We start from the raw sequence: 17,449 nt of genomic DNA, 5'->3' as shown, positions 1-17,449 counted from the left end.
GGGAGGGCCTCTCTGAGGAGGTGACATTTGGGCTGAGACCTGAAGGAAGTAGGTGGTTATGTTGCAGCTAGAAGAACACTCCTTCTGTGCCAAGGCCTAGAGGAAAGGGCACGTCCTAGGATGAAGAGGGAAGCCGGAAGGCTGGCGCTGAGCAAGGGGAGAATCTTGGGACATAACCCCAGTTAGAAAGGACTGGCGGTGGGGGGGGGGGGGCTTCCCTGGTGGCGCAGTGGTTGGGAGTCAGCCTGCCGATGCAGGGGACGCGGGTTCGTGCCCCAGTCCGGGAAGATCCCACATGCCGCGGAGCGGCTGGGCCCGTGAGCCATGGCCGCTGAGCCTGCGCGTCCGGAGCCTGTGCTCCGCAACGGGAGAGGCTGCAACAGTGAGAGGCCTGCGTACCGCAAAATAAAAGAAAAAGTCTGGAGTTCAAAGGAGAGTCCAGAGTCAGAGAAGACATGATTTGTAAAGTCATCAAGTTATGGATGCAACTGTCAAAGAGAGAGAGGTAGAGAAGAGGCGTGACGCCGGGGCCCTGGGTGCTCCACCGTTCAGAGGTCAAGGGGATGATGAAGAGCAGCAGAAGCGCCAGAGGAACAATGGGACACGGCACCGGACTAGAAGTGGGTGGTGTCCTGGAGGCCAAGGGACCATGGGATTCCAAGGGAAGAAGGTGAGCATCTGGGTCAAATATGGCTGACGGGTCAGGCTGGAGGAGAACCAAGAGGTGACCTTGGACCCAGTGACCCATGGTTGACCTTGACAAGAGTGGTTCCAGACGGGCCAGATGGACACAGCAGAGGAGATCACCAGGCAACCCCTGGAAGAGCTGGAGCTCCAGGGCGTCAAACCTGGAAGGTGATGCGACGATGCCTGCCCACCGCCCATGTGGCTCTGCCGGGCCAGCTCGCACAGCTCTGCATGGGAGGGAGGGTGCTGTAGACCCTTCCCTGTCTCTACAAATGTTTAATCACACAGTTCGAGACCAGGTGGATCGGGCTAAGCCCCAGGTTACAGGGTCCTGGGACAGACCGGCAGTCAACAGGGATGAGCCTGTGTGCGTCAAGTGCAAGAGGACAACCAGGGTAACCTGCAACAGTCCCTTTAAACCTGCAGAGTCTAGAACTTTCTAATGAGCTCCTAGCAAATATACTCTCTCCCTCAGAGTTATGCCATGTCCTCTTCACCTACCGGCCAAGCCTGCGAACAGAGCCAGGAGGCTCTGCAGCTCCTGCGAACAGAGCCAGGAGGCTCTGCAGCTCCTTCTCACAGAGCCTGATTTCGGAGGCCTCGAATGTAATTCCAAGCATGTGGGTCTGACCCCAAACCTTCAGGGCAGGAAGCAACAAGGGGACCACACCCTCTGATGGATCAGAGCATACAGGAGGCCAGGTTGGCTTCCTAGGGTCACATCGGTCAGTTGGCTTAAGTATTTCATGGGACCATAAAGAACCCAACTGTTAAAACCATCTGCAACGCCAGAGAACGGCAAGATGCCCGAGACTCGGGGCCCTCCCTGAGGCCACAGGCTCCTCAGAGAGCAGCCGGACCTGGGACAGACAGAAAGACGCCAGCTGTAGCCGGCTCAGAGGCATTGATGGGAAAGGGTGGACCAGGATGGGAGAGGATGGAATTCTACTTCTGGATCCTGCAATGACCTGTTGGGTTTTTTGGCAGGTCACTTCCCCATTAGTAAAATGGGAGTTGTGCAGGATGGGAAAACTAGTCCTCAAGTGAAACCAAGAAGAAAAGTACCTTTCCCGTCAGAAAGACAAGACTGACTTTTTAACTGCCCACTAGAGGAGATAATCATCTGCAAAAGCTGGAAAATTCAGGACCAAGGGTTTAGAAACTGCTAAAGTTTCTAAAGTTTAAGATGAGTATCTTCCAGGTTGTGCTTCGGGTTCCCTGTAAGTGGGCAGGGAAGCCACGGGGAGCTGGTGGGACTCAGTCAGCCCCTGGAAGATGGTGACAGTGCCTCCCCTGGGATGCCTGAGAAAAGCAGGTAAGTCTGGCGGATGTGGAATGAGGTGGGTGCTGGCAGTGGGAGGGGCCCATCCACACCCTCGCAGCCCAGCTCTCTAGAAAGGTAAGAAACCCCTGCTCTCCAGAGGGAGGGAGCCTCTCGTGAATTACCCTCTGGGAGGGGGCTGAGTCATCGAGACTGCAGGCCGCACTAGGCGAGCTGCGGGGAAGGAGATCGCTCTCCGCCTACGAGGCACATCCCCGGAACAGCCACAAATCGCAGGGAAGAAGGAGGCGAACCCCAGGTACGGGCAGGATGGGCGGATCACCCCTAAAGGCCCCCAGGGAGGAGATCTCCCATCAGTTCTCAACCCTTCTCCACCTCCTCCAGCACCAACTTCAAGGGTTCTCCGTTGCACCCAACCAAAACCCTTCCCGCAGCCTCTGGAAGAACATAGACCCTTACAATGTAACACATACGAAATAAATGTGCTGCACTTATACAGAGATTTCAGCTGGTTCTTCAAGATACCTTTCAGGTCCCACCCATACGCCTCTGAAGGGCTAGGAAGGAAGCCAGCACGGCAGTGAGAGGTCCCCTTGCCATACATGAAAGACCGTGTCCACCTGGTGGTGGCACTGGCTGGAATTTGGACACCAGGGTTTTAGTCCTGACGGGACAATCTTTTCATGGACATCGGAACCGGTCTCCTTGCCGTGCTGGGTATCCGCTTCCCAAGCCAAATGGACAGAAAAAAGCTTTCACTCTCACTCCTGGTTTCTCTTGTTTCCCATCACAGCAAACGTTATTTCCCTAACCACGACCCCGGCAGAGGAAAACAAGGAGGCCAGGACTGGCTGGCAAACCCAAGGAAAAGCCACAAGGAATGGGCTGCTTGTCTTCCAGAGACACTTGTCCACCTTCACCGAGCCACCACCAAGATGAGCTGTGTCCTGGCTGGTCTCTGCCTGCCAGATTCTACCCATCCCATCCTTTGGGGTGTGCACTGGGAGGAGGCAGCACTGCCTAAGCGAAACAATTCCTGGGAGGGAAACGTTTTGTTAGAAGGTTTTATTGTTAACGATAATATAATATCATTCCAGGCAAAGGTACATATATTTTGGATGGTCTACAATTTGCTTCTCTCTGCCTCTGTGCAGGTAACCGGGGGCTGGCTGAGTTCTCCCAGGACTACTGTGTGCTCCTGATCTCTGGAATGTTCCTGTGAAGTGTTCTACCTTGAGGGGCTGAGGGTTACCACCCACCCAGCAGGGGGTCACTTAGGTGGGCAGTAGGTGGTGATCGCTCTTTAAAGGGGAGTAATGTGACAAGAAAAAGTAGGCGGACAGAAAATGGCTGGGGCCAGGGAGGTGAGATGTGGGGAGAAAGGCTTCCTCCTTTTCCTTTAAATCTGATCCGGGACTTTTCAGGAAATTAAACACCACTGAGACTATTAGCATCAGATAGAAAACAGATGAGGTTAAAACATGGAAAAACTACAGCAGATTCCCTGGGCAGGCCGAGCAGGGGACATATGTAAGCAATCACAGCAGTATTTCTGGAAAAGGCCTTTATATGTTTTTAATACTTAACACTTCATAACAGGGACTAATAGGCTGGATAAAAAGAAGGTTGCTCAAAAGCAACTTGGGGGATGAATGATTTTCCAGACAGCAGAGTGTGGGGAGGGGGTACACGGGCTCCTATTCCTCATCCCGCCCACCCTCGCCCACCCTCGTCTGTTCACCAGAGTCGCTGAAGGCTGGGGGACCTGGGTGGGAGGATGGCAGGAGGGCGATGGCCAGACGGGCAGCCCCCACTAAAGAGGCTGGGTGATGCTCAGAGCATCGTGCCGTGGTGGGAAGGGTGGTACCCATGCTCCTAGAGTACCAGGAAACAGAAGAAACAGGATCTAGATGGAGGGCTGGGGACAAGAGCTGTCCAGGCAGGAGCTGTGACTGGCATAGGGGGGATCCTCCAAAGGGACCCTTTTCCCTCCCTTAAATATAACCTATTTCTAGCCGCCCGGAATATGCAGGTTTCTCATCTGTCATTTGGGAATGGCTGTACCCTACCTGTCTGCCTCGACAGAGAGGATAAGGATAACTTAAGGGCGACCCTCCCCAAACAAGCCATAACGGCATGGATACTGGTATATTTTTAGCAGGAACACTGGATTTGAGGGTCAGAGGGGCACTAGCCCCTTCTCTGTTTATGGTAGCAGTGTCATCATGGGCAAGGTGCACAATCGTTCCGTGCCTCAGTTTCCCCATCTATCAATGAAGGGATCTGGCTGCTCAGTGTTTCTCAGCCAAAGCTCTCTTGTCATCGGGGCAGGGATACTGCCTCTGTGTGTGACTGTGGGACGTATCTCAGGATGGTTGGCATCACCGGTCCACCAGGCGCTAAATGTCAACAGCACCCCCATACACAGTCACGTCAACGACCAGAAATGCCCTCACGTTTCCAAACGCCTGGGGACAGCGAGCTGTGGAAGAACAGCTGGGAATAAACAAGCAGTAAACAGAACACGCAGGACATGTCTACGCAGCCCCCACCCCTGCGTGGTCCTCGAGCGCAGCATCGGGCTGGCTTACCTTTCTGTCATTCACGTCATCTCCCGGACTATCATATTCACCCTGTAGGAGGAGAAAGCCAATGGAATGATCAAAAACAGAGACAGGGTTTTCTTTTAAATTTTCTAACGTTATCCCTTTCTTTCATTCCCATTTAAGGAAGGTGAAGAGCATGACATGTAAGGAGACACCGGTCCGCTTCCTTGGTCGCCAGCACCTGCTGTGTTTCCTGTGGGCAGCTTCTTACCCAGGGCACCTCCCCTTACAGGCCTCAGAGACCCCCCTGCACCTCCTCACAGCAAATGCAACAGCAGAACCCGACCTGGAAACGGACTAGCACATCAGGAAAACACCCCTGCGCCCTGGCCATACCCGGCAGAACCTCAATTTGCGTGTGCCCACAGCAAGGACGCTGGCGAGGAGAAAAGGTCACCTGGGAAATTCCTGCGGGCACTCAGGGGTCCCCACCCCAGGGGTCTCATTTGGTACCGCTGCGGGGTAGATGCTAAAGCGACCGATGGGGTGGACAGGGCAGCCTGGGGGCACTGAGTTCACGGGCCAGCTCAGTTCCTCACGAACCATCTTGAAGAATATCACTGCATCATGCTATAGGATGCTTATAACATTCCTCGCAGCCAAGAAAAGCTTTCATTACAGTCTCTCCGTTTTCTTAACCAAACAACAGTATAAGGGATTTTGAGAGACATCCTTAAAATAGGTCAAGATAGAAAAAAGATCTGACACTTAATACATCCTCGCATAGGATGAGGAATTTCATATCCACACAAAGCTATCACATATAAAATATCACTTTCAGTCATTTGAGGGCCTGACGGTCCAGCCTGCGTTATTATCCAGGTCTGGGACTTGCGCTCCCCGCTATCCACCCACCTTCCCCATCTCCCTTTAACCCTCCACACGCCGTTATCTGTCTTCTCACACTTTCCTCAAAATCAAGGCAGGGAGTGCAGGGAAGCCCAGACAAAAACCAGTTCGTTCTTCCATCGGGGAAATAACGGAAACAGTTTGAGACAACCGGCAAAAATCAACTGGGGATTATTTTCATTCACAAGTGGTCCGGAGCCAGCCCAGGTGGTTCAGCGTCGTCATTCCCTCCTGCCTCCCCGCCCGTATATCCACCACCATGTCTCCTGCAGTGTTCACCCTGCTGACTGATGGAGGCGGTACTCACGTCGTGCAGGGGGTAGGCAGCCTCGTAGATATTATTTGCTATCAGAGAATTAATACCTGCAGAAGAAGGAAGATGAAAACGGTAACTGTAGGGCAGGGGTTTCTCAACTTGAGCTTGGTCTTCTGATAAATACTAATTCCCCCAGCCCCACCTCTCAGCTGAGAACCCCTACCCCTCCAGATCCTCCCAGTCAAGAAGTTCCTTTCGGGCTTGACTTCTCAGCATAAGAACAGTATTTTTTCATTTCCCAAATGCAAAGTTATGATTAAACAGCAGATACGCTCTCTCAAACGTCACGTCCGTCCTGTCCTCGTACACTCAGATCCCTCTGGTCCCGGAACCCTCACCACCACTGCCTCCATGGCCACAGCCACGTGCTGAGAATATCTGTGTTCAGTGACCGGCATAGGAATGACCACAGGGATTACTGTAATTATAATCAATAAACACGTCCATCAGAGCATCCCACCGCACTTCATCTGAACTCACTTCCGGCCCCTCCCTGTTCCTTCACGAGGCAGCGTGCATTATGGTCCACGACTGACCTGCCTGGACCATTAGATCCCTAGGGCAGTGTGACCTGGGGAACCCCGGGTGTCCCCATGACCCTTTCAGGGGGTTCATAAGGTCAGACTATTTTTATAGTAGTACTAAGACACTGTTTGCTTTTATACTCCTATTCTCTCACGAGTCTACAGCGGAGTTTTGTGACCTGTGATGACATCATCCCCGGACAGCTAATGGAATGTGGGCTTGCGTATCCTTGTACTTTAAACTTTTCTCAATTTTAACTTCAAATATAACAAATATTGATCAATGTAACGCACCTAGATGAAAGCCCTGTAGGCGCTCTCGATAATTTTTAAAAGTGTAAAGAGGTCCTGAGACCACAAAGTTGGAACACCGCGTAACAGGGGATCCATTTTTTTTTTAATCCCGACAGTATTCCACAGCACTGGGCACACACACAGCAGACCCTACTAAACAGATGTTACGTGAAGGAGTGGCTCCATCCCTGTAACTCCAATATACTCACCACAGAGAAGCTCCTGTCCAGCACAGAGCCACTACTACTCCCTCATTTCATTCACCTTTGGATTCAGAGACTATAACATGCCCTGTATGTTCTGTCACTCCGGACAGTCTGCCCTGGGTTGCTGGCTCCCAGATGAAAGGGATCATATCTCATCAGCTCGAGGACCCTGCCTGCGGGGATGCACATTCAGTGGGGGGCAGGGGGGCGGCAGGGGGCGGGGTCTCTGATACACAGTGATTTCCCTCGTCTCAAGCACGCTTTCTGCCCTGAACCATTCTTTCCGGAGACGCTGTAGACAGTAGTGTGAAGAGGAGAAATTCGATTTTGGAGGGAAACACCCATGACGTCCAAATGCTAAGTAATCTGCATTTGCAAACGAGCCTGGAGAGACGGGCCAGGCTGCGTGACAAAGCTAGACGACAGCGACTCGTGAAAATTCATGGTTTTCCACCTCCCGCACCCAGTCGGTGCCCCATCACGTGCCCGGAGCCTCAGAGGTTCTCAAACAATCCTCCTCCCTCCATCAGCCTCCTCTTCCTCAAACCATGCCCCTATTCCCCTGGGATGCCAGAACGGCTGGCCAGGGGCCCACGTGGGAGCAGAGGCCCTCAGGAGGCTGCAGGGGCGCCTGGCAGAAGCGGCCACTCTTCCAGTGAGTTGAGAGCTGAGATTTCAGGGCTGCGGCGTCACCCAAGGGCCAGTCCTTTCCTGATTTTACGTCTCCTCCTCGGCATGCACAGAAAACATCAGAAATAACTGGGGGGAGGGGGCGGAGATGGGGGATGGAGGGGGGGTGTAGGGAGTTAAGGGTTGGGGAGAGGTGCCCCGGGGCTGAAGGAGCTGCAGATTCGTCTTCCTCCGAGGACTACAATTTCACTCTGAGCATCATTAATCAGTTCAAGAGCCATAACCACAGCAACGTGTAGCCACCCTACAATCATCAAGGGGAGGGATCCCGAACCGGGAGGGGGCGGGGGTGGTTCAAAGCTGTCTCCATGGATAGAGGCTGAAGCACCACAGGCGGGCAGGGCTCCAGCTAGACCGCACCCCACGCCCTACCCAACCCCATCCCTGCACCCATACCCACCCCCTGGTTGCCAAGGCGGCAGCATATACCCTGAAGACAGTCGCCAAACTGCGTGGAAAAGTTCAGCAGGCGTGGAGCTCCCCTGCTCATTCTCAGCTTTGCTTAGAGGAGCCCAGCGTCTGACAGCGCTGGGCCGACAACCTCAACTCCTGGGTCCTGCCACCAGAGCTTCAAAAAAGATCTCGAACCGTCGGAGGTCTAAAGCTGTGCACCCTACGTCTCATCTGGAATAAAGTTCCTTGGCACTGAATGTCAGTTTCACTTCTAGAATGCTGTCCACGCCTTGTTTGCTGCCCTCCGAAGGCCTGCAAAGTCCCTGAGGCAGGGAGCACGCCCCTCTCACTGGAGTCTCCCAGGGCTCCCGCCTCACTGCTGCGAACACAAAAGGGATGACGGTTGTTACCCAAAAGAGTAAGCAGCCCTATAGCGAAAGCGATCGCAGCATCTCTTCCCGTGTATCACGGGCATCTGCATACCCGCTACTCCAATCTTCTTTGGCAACCCACGCTGATGAAGGAAACTTCAACTCTGGTTGACTAGTCTGCTTCGTAAGAGAGGAACCAAGATGACTCAGGTCATCAAACCTGAACTGTCCTAAACCAGATAGCCAGAGCTTCAAGATGCTGTCGTTGACTGTGTCTCTGCCCCATGGCTGTGTACCTCCCCCTCTTCAGGTGGTATCTTATGGGCCATTCCGTCAGTGGCTGCTGGATAGAGGGAGCGGATGGTACACGAAAGGAAGAGGAATGGGGAGGGGGAGAGGCAAGTGGAAAAGTAACTGTTTATCCACAACTTCATCCAAGAATGGGAACTGCTTTGGCCTCTCAGCCACAGACTTCAGACACCAAGATTCTACCCCCAAACAAGCATGGAAATCAGTTTGAAAGAAGAAAATAATCAAACTTTAAAAAAAAAAAAAAAAAAAGAGTCTCTGCTTTGAAAATTGAAATTCTGAATTTTTCCTTTCTTTTCAGCAAAAAGGGCTAATTGGTTCCATCATGCATCCTCCATCTGGCCATAACGGCAAAGCTTTCTTCTTCAGGATGACTTCCAAAGTCCTTCCTCTCTGCTCTAGACCCAGGGAGAGAGATCTGAGACCCAATCTTTTGTCCTCCTACTCCCAGAAGGAGAGCCAGCCAGAAGCAGAAAGCACTGAGAACATTTTCCTTCCCCTCTCGCCCCAAAGAGAAGCAGGGCCTCGGCCCAAACAAAGCGTGGCCCACCGAGGACTTCTTTACTGATCCCCAAAGTCCCTTCAGGTCACCGGGTACTTCACACCTGTTGCTTAGAACCACAATTCCCCAGGGAAAAGGCTCACATCTTCTCTCTGCCCAGCACTGGCCACAGCTCTGCTGATTCTGCCAAGCCCAGCAACACTGGGCCTCTGCAAATCCGGGGTCAGGGTCAAGGACCAGAGCAGGGTGGGCTCAGGACCTGGGACTGGTACCTGAAAACAGCCTCGGAATATAAAACCTAAGCCCTCGCATTTAGCTTCCAAGACATCTCTGGTTTCCTGGACACAAAGGCTGACCCAAAGCACGGTTTCTGGTCCGCCTCCCAAGGTGAGAATCTCATGAAATCTACAAGTGCCCCCGAGTGACAGGGACTGCAGCTCTGCCCCTCCAGGCCAAACACCAGGACAGGTACTTAGAGAGATGATGCTCAACTCCCGAAAACTCATTTGGTTTTGATTCCCCCCAGAACAGGGCCCAGTCTGCCCGGCGTTCTGCTTTCATCCCTGTATTCCAGCCGGACGTAAATCTAAACCAGAGCCCCCCAGACAGTGCACTGAACAGAGACTGTATTTACCCATCACCCAGTTGTCTTGACATGTGCTTAATTACTTAAATGCCTTTAATCCCAAGCCTTTTCTTCTAACAAAATATAAACCAGTTCAGCTGGATGAATGATAAACCAGATGTTTACACCACACAACATGATCTGGCTTCGGTCAAAGTAATTAAGACATCGTCTCCTGAGTAGGGAGGGGAGATGCCCAAAGCATACATTTGTTTAAAGGCTCTGACACCGAAATATCTAGGAAAATGTAGCTCCACCAAGCTGTAATTTTCTGTCCGTGAAAAGGCAACAACTTTCATATGAAGGAACAGGAGAGGTGTCAGTCAAGGAAGCTTGGGCTTCTTTCCACGGTAAAGCGCACTTGAAAGGCATTCCAGAATGGGGTGAACTGGCCCAGTCCTGAACCCGACCGCTGACCTGACGTTACGTTGATTAGGAGGCACCCTCGGGCTGGGCCAAGCTCGTGATGACTCGCAGACTACCACCACCCTGCGGACCCCAAACTCACAAGTACTTCCAGGCTCTGGACGTGGCGTGGGTATCAGCCCACCATCCCTCACTGCCCAGGTAGATAAAAGGGAAAGGGCAAGCGGGCTCTCGGGGAGGTCACAGAAGAAACCCCCCAAATTAAAAGGTAGACAGTCACCAAATGCCGATCCTTTTACAAGGTCAGCTCCCCTTTCTTTGCCTTCTTCTGCTAATTTTTATCCTGCTGCCCCTCCTTTCACCAAAGAAGAAAAAAAGTAAAGAAAAGACAAAAAGGCGACAGGAAGTCCAAGAGACCCTACTGCTGGCTAGGACACTGAAAGGGACCAAACGGCGAACGTCCATAGAGCAAATGTTAGAAAGACCGCAACAAAGATTAAGCCCTTCACAGAGCAGGCTTGGTTTCGTTCGAGGACTTCGGGGAAGCGACATTCAGATGCCCAGAAGACCAGCACGTGGACTACCCTCCCCACTCCCAGACGCAGGCAGGGCAAGAAGCCTGTGGCAGCCCATCCTGCACTCACATCGCTGTCTACCTTTAGAGTCCCTAAGAGTCACCTGGGGAGCGGGTTGAAAATGCAGTTTGGGACTAGCAGGTGCAAACTAGTATATACAGGATGGATAAACAACAAGGTCCTACTGCAGAGCACAGGGAACCATGTACATGGCGGGTAACGGCTCTCCCGCTAATTCCGGGTCACGATGCTACCTGGCATCCCCAACTGCCAGGCCGCACCTTTGTACATGGTCTCTCTGTTGATATTCCTGCCCTGAATGGTGGTCATGTGAGTGTGTCATCTGCTCCTGTTGGGACCCTAACCTGATTCTCTGGAGTGGTTCCCTTTCTGTCTTTTGTATCATTTGCTTTCCCTGTACGCATCTCTCTCGCTAGACAGCCACGTGGCTTATTCGTTCTTCTCAAATGCCACTCAAATGTGAGCTCCGTAAAGGCAGGGATCTGTGTCTGTCTGAGTCCCTACTCTAGTCCCCAGTTCTAGAACATGAATGATACGTAGAATACGAATAAATATTTGTTGAATGAATGGATGTCACAGTGGGAAGACCTCAGCTTCCACCTTCGCTGGAAAACCTTTCCCAATAACTTTATCCGTGTATTAACTGATTAATTTACAAGAGCACTGAAGAAGAGTCAAGAAACTCGGGTTTCCGTCAGCTCCAAACCTCTAACCTTGGGCTCGAAGTCGATCTCTCTGTTGGGAAAGTGGTTAATATCTAATATCCGTTGAACCTACTCTGCACGGGAGTTAAAGGATCAAAGGAGACTAAGGAGTGTGCAAGTGCTTTGCAAAACATACGATGACACACATGCAAGGGGTCCTTACCCTCTCGGTCACAGGAAGACCTCATGTGGACAGAGATCTCTTATCTGGTTATCTCAGCTCTCACAACAGAGAACCCAGAAGAAAAAGTACCTCAGTCTCAGGCAACCGACTCCCTAAGGTCACGTACCTAGCCCAGGCAACCGACTCCCTAAGGTCACGTACCTATAGCCCAGCAGAATCCTCCAGATCCTTCCACAATGCCTTTCGCTCTCTCTTTACCCCAAATTCTAATGAGTCGGTTTTTCTGTGTCCTAAATAGCACGGCAAACCTTGAAATAGCAAAACTCAGGGAGGGAGGTCACCAGAGTCAAGAATTCAAAAACATCAGAGACTGTGGGGCAAACAGCCCTAATAATACTTAGGTAATCCTTGAGGAAACTTGGATAACCTTGTATTCTCAAGGATAATCCTGAATCCTACAGAAAAGCTTACGTATGCCTTTCTAGAGAGACCATATGTTGATATAGTCTATGTAAGAAAGCAGGGAATTTTAGAGAGACTTTAGAAAAATTTCTATATAAGAAGATGTTGCTGAGGACATGAAGTGCTACACCACTGACTGTATTCCCCTCTCACTTCGGTTCAAGGTCAAATTTGCAGCCCAACTGCAAAAGCTAGAGGGCCGTATGGTTTGCATATCTGTAGTCTATTTTTTTTTTTTTTTTTTTGTGGTACGCGGGCCTCTCACTGCTGTGGCCTCTCCCGCTGAGGAGCACAGGCTCCGGACGCGCAGGCTCAGCGGCCATGGCTCACGGGCCCAGCTGCTCCGCGGCACGTGGGATCACCCCGGACCGGGGCACGAACCCGTGTCCCCTGCATCGGCAGGCGGACTCTCAACCACTGCGCCACCAGGGAAGCCCTGTAGTCTATTTTTTCCTCCTAGTTTCAACATTCTATTTTAATTTGTGCTTTTCCTGTTTCTTATTTCTTTATTTATTATTTATATTATGCTGTTTTATTGTTTTTCTTGTAAGTCACCTCAGAAATTTTGTGGAACAAGACGGGACTATAAATAAATCAATACATACATCTTGTATATGCAGCATAATGCTTTGCAAAGTAGGCATTCAAAACAATGTATTTTCTACAAAGAAGAAAGTGACAATACCAGATAAACGGGAGTGATTCGGAATTGTTATTATCTTTAGTTTTATTTTTCCATCTTCTACTTCTGATCTTTATCATCTTTTCCATCTTCTAATTTCCACTGTAATTGAGGACGATGAGACAGGGAGTAAAGCTTTGTAAACCGGTCACAAAAGTAACGACCACATAAAAGGCAATTCCAAGGCTGAAGGATCAATGAAAATGCCTTGGAAAACAATTCCGCACACAGTCCTGTTCTTCCTTTTTCTTTTATTTTTATGAGGCAACCCTCCTCCGGAGGAAATCTAAGCCAATTCTAAGCCCATGTGTGTTTCTCTATAAAACCAGAGAGAAGGGCAATAAAATCAAAAGTTACCCATGGCTCAAAGGTCCGTATTATCCTGAGGCCTCACAATGTTATCACATTCCTCATTCTTTCTGATCTTCTAAGTAAGATGGGAAGTTGGCCAAAAAGCTTGAAGGGTACTACTGTATTTTCCCAGGCGGAAGTCAAAGAACCTGAGAATCGGCCTTCAGCGTTCTCCTCTCCTGGGAAGCAGAATCCAGTCCCTTGTTAGGAGCTAGTAAACCATCAGCAACTGCCGTGGAACCAACAGCCCATAAAGACAGCCAAACGCCACGCTGAGTTCCCTGCATCCCAAAGGCAGAGGAAACAGGCTCGGAGGAGGGAACCCAGGTTCTAGATCCAGTTCTAACAGTGTGTCAGTATGCGGCTCTGCAGAAGACACCCCTCCTGTCTGTGCACCTCGGTAACTGGAGATGATAATTCCTGACATACCTACCTTCCCGGGGAGTCACGAAGCTAACACTGGATAACTTATGATGATATTTAGATGCATCCGTGGGAGCTGGCTTTTCTCAATCTGTGCTCCCCTTGCCCTCTGTACACTTCTAAGAGCACACCTGCCGGATGACCTCATAATTATCTGTTTACGTGTCTGTCCACCTGGCTAAACTAAGAGCCCCGCAAGAACAGAAAGTAGGTCCAATTCATCCTGCCATCTCTCAGTTTCTAGAACATCATTTGACACACAGCAGGTGCTCAATAAATGTTTTCTGAATGTCAAAAAAGAAAGAAATTTTTGAAAACTACTCAACAACAAAATCCTTAAGATGTCTGACTTTGTGACATCAGAAAACAAACAAACAAACAGATCCTCAAAGGGAAAAAAAACTGCTGTCTTAAAGCAGAGGGTCTCTAATGGCTTTTCAACAACCTGGAGGCTGTCCCTCAAAACAAACTTTAGTTTTTAAGGACTTCCCAGTTTACAAAACAAACTAACAGTTTCCCATTTAATCTTTACAAAAACTCTCCAAGACACGTAATTCTTACTAAAAGGGAAAACTGGGTTGGAGAGAAGTTAAGTCATTTGTCCACAAACACACATCACAGGGAACTCACCAGCTACTGCTATGACACTAGCCGGCTGAGCACGTTTAATTAATTCACTAAAGCAACTCGACTGAGTAGAACGTGCAGGGCAGCCAGCCAAGTGCACTGGGGGATAAAAGATGATCCCGACACATCTCAAGGACTGTCTCGGGGGTCTAAGCCATGGACACAGATAATCACCAAGAAAGACATCAGACTTGATGGGAGTTCCGAGGAGAGGGCATAAAGGGAGAACCTGGGGGACAGGGGTATTCGGTCTGGGGGTGGGCCCGGGTGAGACGTGGGGAAGGACATCCCAGCAAAGGGAACAGCAGGAATGAAACCAGAGAGGGCAGCAGTCACATTAACAGGAAGAAAGGCAGGAGAGATGGACAGGGTGAGAGAGGAATGAGATGGAAAAATGGGCACAGCCAGACGTTGATTTCAAGGTTGTGGGAATATCTCAGTGGAGGTATCCAGCTGGTCGCTGGAAAGGCTGGTGTGCCATGGGGGAGAGAAGTGGGAAACAGAAATTCACGTCTTCTATGCAAAGTGAGAGTCAGGAGGCCAAGGGAACGTGGAGAAGACAACCTTGAAAATGGGGGAGGAGGAAGAGAAAGCAAAGCAAGTGTGGTCCAGGAAGGAGAAGCAGGATCCTCCCTGGGTACAGTGACAGGGTCTGGAAGGACACAGGAAGACGAAGACGGAGGAAAAAGCCGTGCAACGCGGGCAGTACGCAGCCACCTGTGACACCCGAGGGAGCAGTCCAACCAAAGAGGGTGTGAGTGAATAAAAGGCAGATTACTGGAACCGAGGAGTGAACTGGACTAGAAGTGAGGGTAAATTCCAGAACTTTGATAGAGGTCATGGGAAAATACAAACTACATCCTCAGACCTCTTGACGCCTCTGGTGGTCCTCGGTTACAAGTGCTCAAAGTGAGGGCTTCGGTCCATCCCAGTGCATCGCCTCACTCAGAGTCTCATCTCATCAGCTCCAGACAAACACCACCATATAGAAGATTTGATTTTTTAACACTGGAGTGGTATTTAAAATGTTGTCGTGACATGAATACATCAAAGTCATATACAGTCGCCCCCTTGAGAGGTCCCGCACTGTTCTAATGATACCGTCACTACACTGCACCTGCTCTGATTCCCTCTTCAACCCCTTCCTTCAGTCCTCAGGCAGCATACGGACCCCACATAAACTCTCCCACGTTAGCTATTATCACTGCCATCGTGGTTACAGCTCCTCAGCTTGACGGCCTACTTTATTCCCTAGACTTGCCTCTAAATGACTCTTTTCAACTAAAAGCTGCCTCAAAAGCCCAAGGTTTGTCAGCCCAGGGTATGTTCTGAGTGATGAGTGACAGCAGCCCCTTTGGAAAGAGCATTCCACCTGCAGGGGGACCGTGTGGACGGGACACCGCACGTGGACCTAAGCTCAGCGTGTCACCCCGCCTGTGTCCCCTCCACCACCCGTCAGCATCCGGACCGCCTGCCTTATACTGCAAGCTCCCAAACACTGAGGGTCCTGCTTCAAACACAAACACCCCCAGGTTCAAAAACCAAACCACAAGGCAAACAGGTTTAGCCAGACAGGTTTAGTGGTGACAAGGACGCTGCACTCAGAAGAGGTACCGTCAGACTGATTCACCCTCTCTGGGACTCAGCTTCTCTGACATCAAGTGAGGGGCTTGGACTAAAAGGCCTCTAAGATGCCTTTCTTCTTAAAAACAAACGAATTAGAAGCTGCCATGGGGCTTCCCTGGTGGCGCAGTGGTTGAGAGTCCGCCTGCCCATGCAGGGGACACGGGTTCGTGCCCCGGTCCGGGAAGATCCCACATGCCGCGGAGCGGCTGGGCCCGTGAGCCACGGCCGCTGAGCCTGCGCGTCCGGAGCCTGTGCTCCGCAATGGGAGAGGCCACAACAGTGAGAGGCCCGCGTACCGAAAAAGAAAAAAAAAAAAGCTGCCATGATTTGGGTGGTTATTAAAACCTCATGGAGACTGTGAAGGGAGAGGAGCTGAATTTTCGGGATCAAGTGAAAGGTGTCAGCAAGGATCCAAGGAAAGGAGAGGGAGGACAGAGACCCGGGGTGAAGGTCAGGGGGCAGGCAGGGCGTCCCCTCCACGCGGGCGTCTGTTTGTCTTGTTCTCAGTCTCCCTGGCCCCCAGCCCCTGTCAGCACGGCCCCCGGGGGGAGGGTCCTCACCCATCATGCTGTTGGCTCGAGAGCAGGTGGTGCGCTTCAGGATCTCGTGTACCTAAAACAGATGACAGTTCAGCCATGAGCATCTGGGCCACACGGTGCGTCCCCAGCCCGGGGGGGGGATGGGCAGGCATGTGCCAAGCTCACGGACATTCCAACAAAGCATCTAACCCCTCTCGCACACCCCCCGTTTGCCACCCCCCACCCGCAAAATAAAGAAAAGCCTGTAAATCGACTGCAGCCACAGGAGGGAAGGGGAGCCCAGACTCACATCCCCCTGGAGGGCCCAGCAGGAAGCCGGGAGGGAAGGCAAGGGGGGGCGTGCCCGCCCCACCAGCCCCAACAGTGCCCTGCCGCTGAGGGGTCCTGAGCGAGCTCCCTGCAGGTCCTGAGGGCCCGCGGGCCCCCCTGCAATGGAGCTGTCTCTCAGAGCTGCTTTGGGGACCCATGAAAGCGCTTTGGCAACTAGAAAAGGGCCACCTACATCTTGGCCCTTGGTGCTATCGCTTCTCTGCTTTTCCCCCAAGTCCTTATCACGCCTCCCCAGTCAGAGCAGGTCCCACCCATCCTCAAGACTCCAGGTGTCACAGCGCATCCTGGGCACACGGCAGGCTGCTGCTCGGTGACCGCTGCACCATCAACAGGTCAACAGCCCCGACTGCGGGGCCTGCAGGGACCCTGTCGCTCACTCGGGAGGGCGGGGTGCCGAGAGCACCCCAGCCAAGGAAGCAGGGACCCAGGGCAGAGTAAACCTGCAGGCCAACCTCCAAGGGGTCTCAAGCCTGCTCCCGGCTCCAGGAAGGAAGTCGGCGTTGGGACAGACAGCTGGGCTGCCCAGACGCCCACGGGAAAGGGGGCACTGGGAGATGCAGGTGAGGTCCTCAGACCAAAGCCCAGGGCGGAGCAGACCCCAGAACAAAACCCAAGGCCCTTTTCTCCCCCCGTCACAATGTGCGGTGGACTGGGAAAAGGGCAGGAGGGGAAGGAAGAAGCTTCCAGAACGAGAAAAGATGTGTTACTCCATCATCATTCACACTCCCACGTTCCAGCCACAGACCTACAGGGAGTGGTGAGTAAATAACTTCCAGCAGAACGGGGCCCAAGAGTGTTGAATTCACTTCCAATGCGGCACAGTGTCCAACTGCAATAACACTTAGGAACAGCATTCATGTGGCAGCCTATTATTCTACAAGCACTTTGCCATTATCGGGTAATTTCCACAGTGCCTTATAACGTCCCCCCCAGTCGTGGGACCCAAGCTATGGGGAGACTTACAG

At 51.7% G+C, this 17,449-nt stretch overlaps 1 protein-coding gene across 4 annotated transcripts in view; it reads right to left on the bottom strand.

The window, feature by feature from the left end:
• ANO2 (anoctamin 2) overlaps window positions 1–17,449 on the bottom strand; it is a 339,121-nt gene that overhangs the window by 220,340 nt on the left and 101,332 nt on the right. For all 4 annotated transcript variants that reach the window (XM_033867162.2, XM_033867161.1, XM_033867163.1 and 1 more), the window contains 3 exons: window positions 16,176–16,227; window positions 5,732–5,787; window positions 4,561–4,602 (listed from right to left, as the gene is read on the bottom strand). In XM_033867162.2, coding sequence (XP_033723053.1) covers window positions 4,561–4,602; window positions 5,732–5,787; window positions 16,176–16,227 — 150 coding nt within the window. The remainder of the gene's footprint in view (window positions 1–4,560; window positions 4,603–5,731; window positions 5,788–16,175; window positions 16,228–17,449) is intronic.

The sequence above is a fragment of the Tursiops truncatus genome, chromosome 11 (genome assembly GCF_011762595.2).
Source record: "Tursiops truncatus isolate mTurTru1 chromosome 11, mTurTru1.mat.Y, whole genome shotgun sequence".
In the NCBI taxonomy this organism is placed as follows: Eukaryota; Metazoa; Chordata; class Mammalia; order Artiodactyla; family Delphinidae; genus Tursiops; species Tursiops truncatus.
The sequence above is the reverse complement of the archived record's forward strand: the minus strand, read 5'-3'. Positions and strand labels throughout refer to the sequence as shown.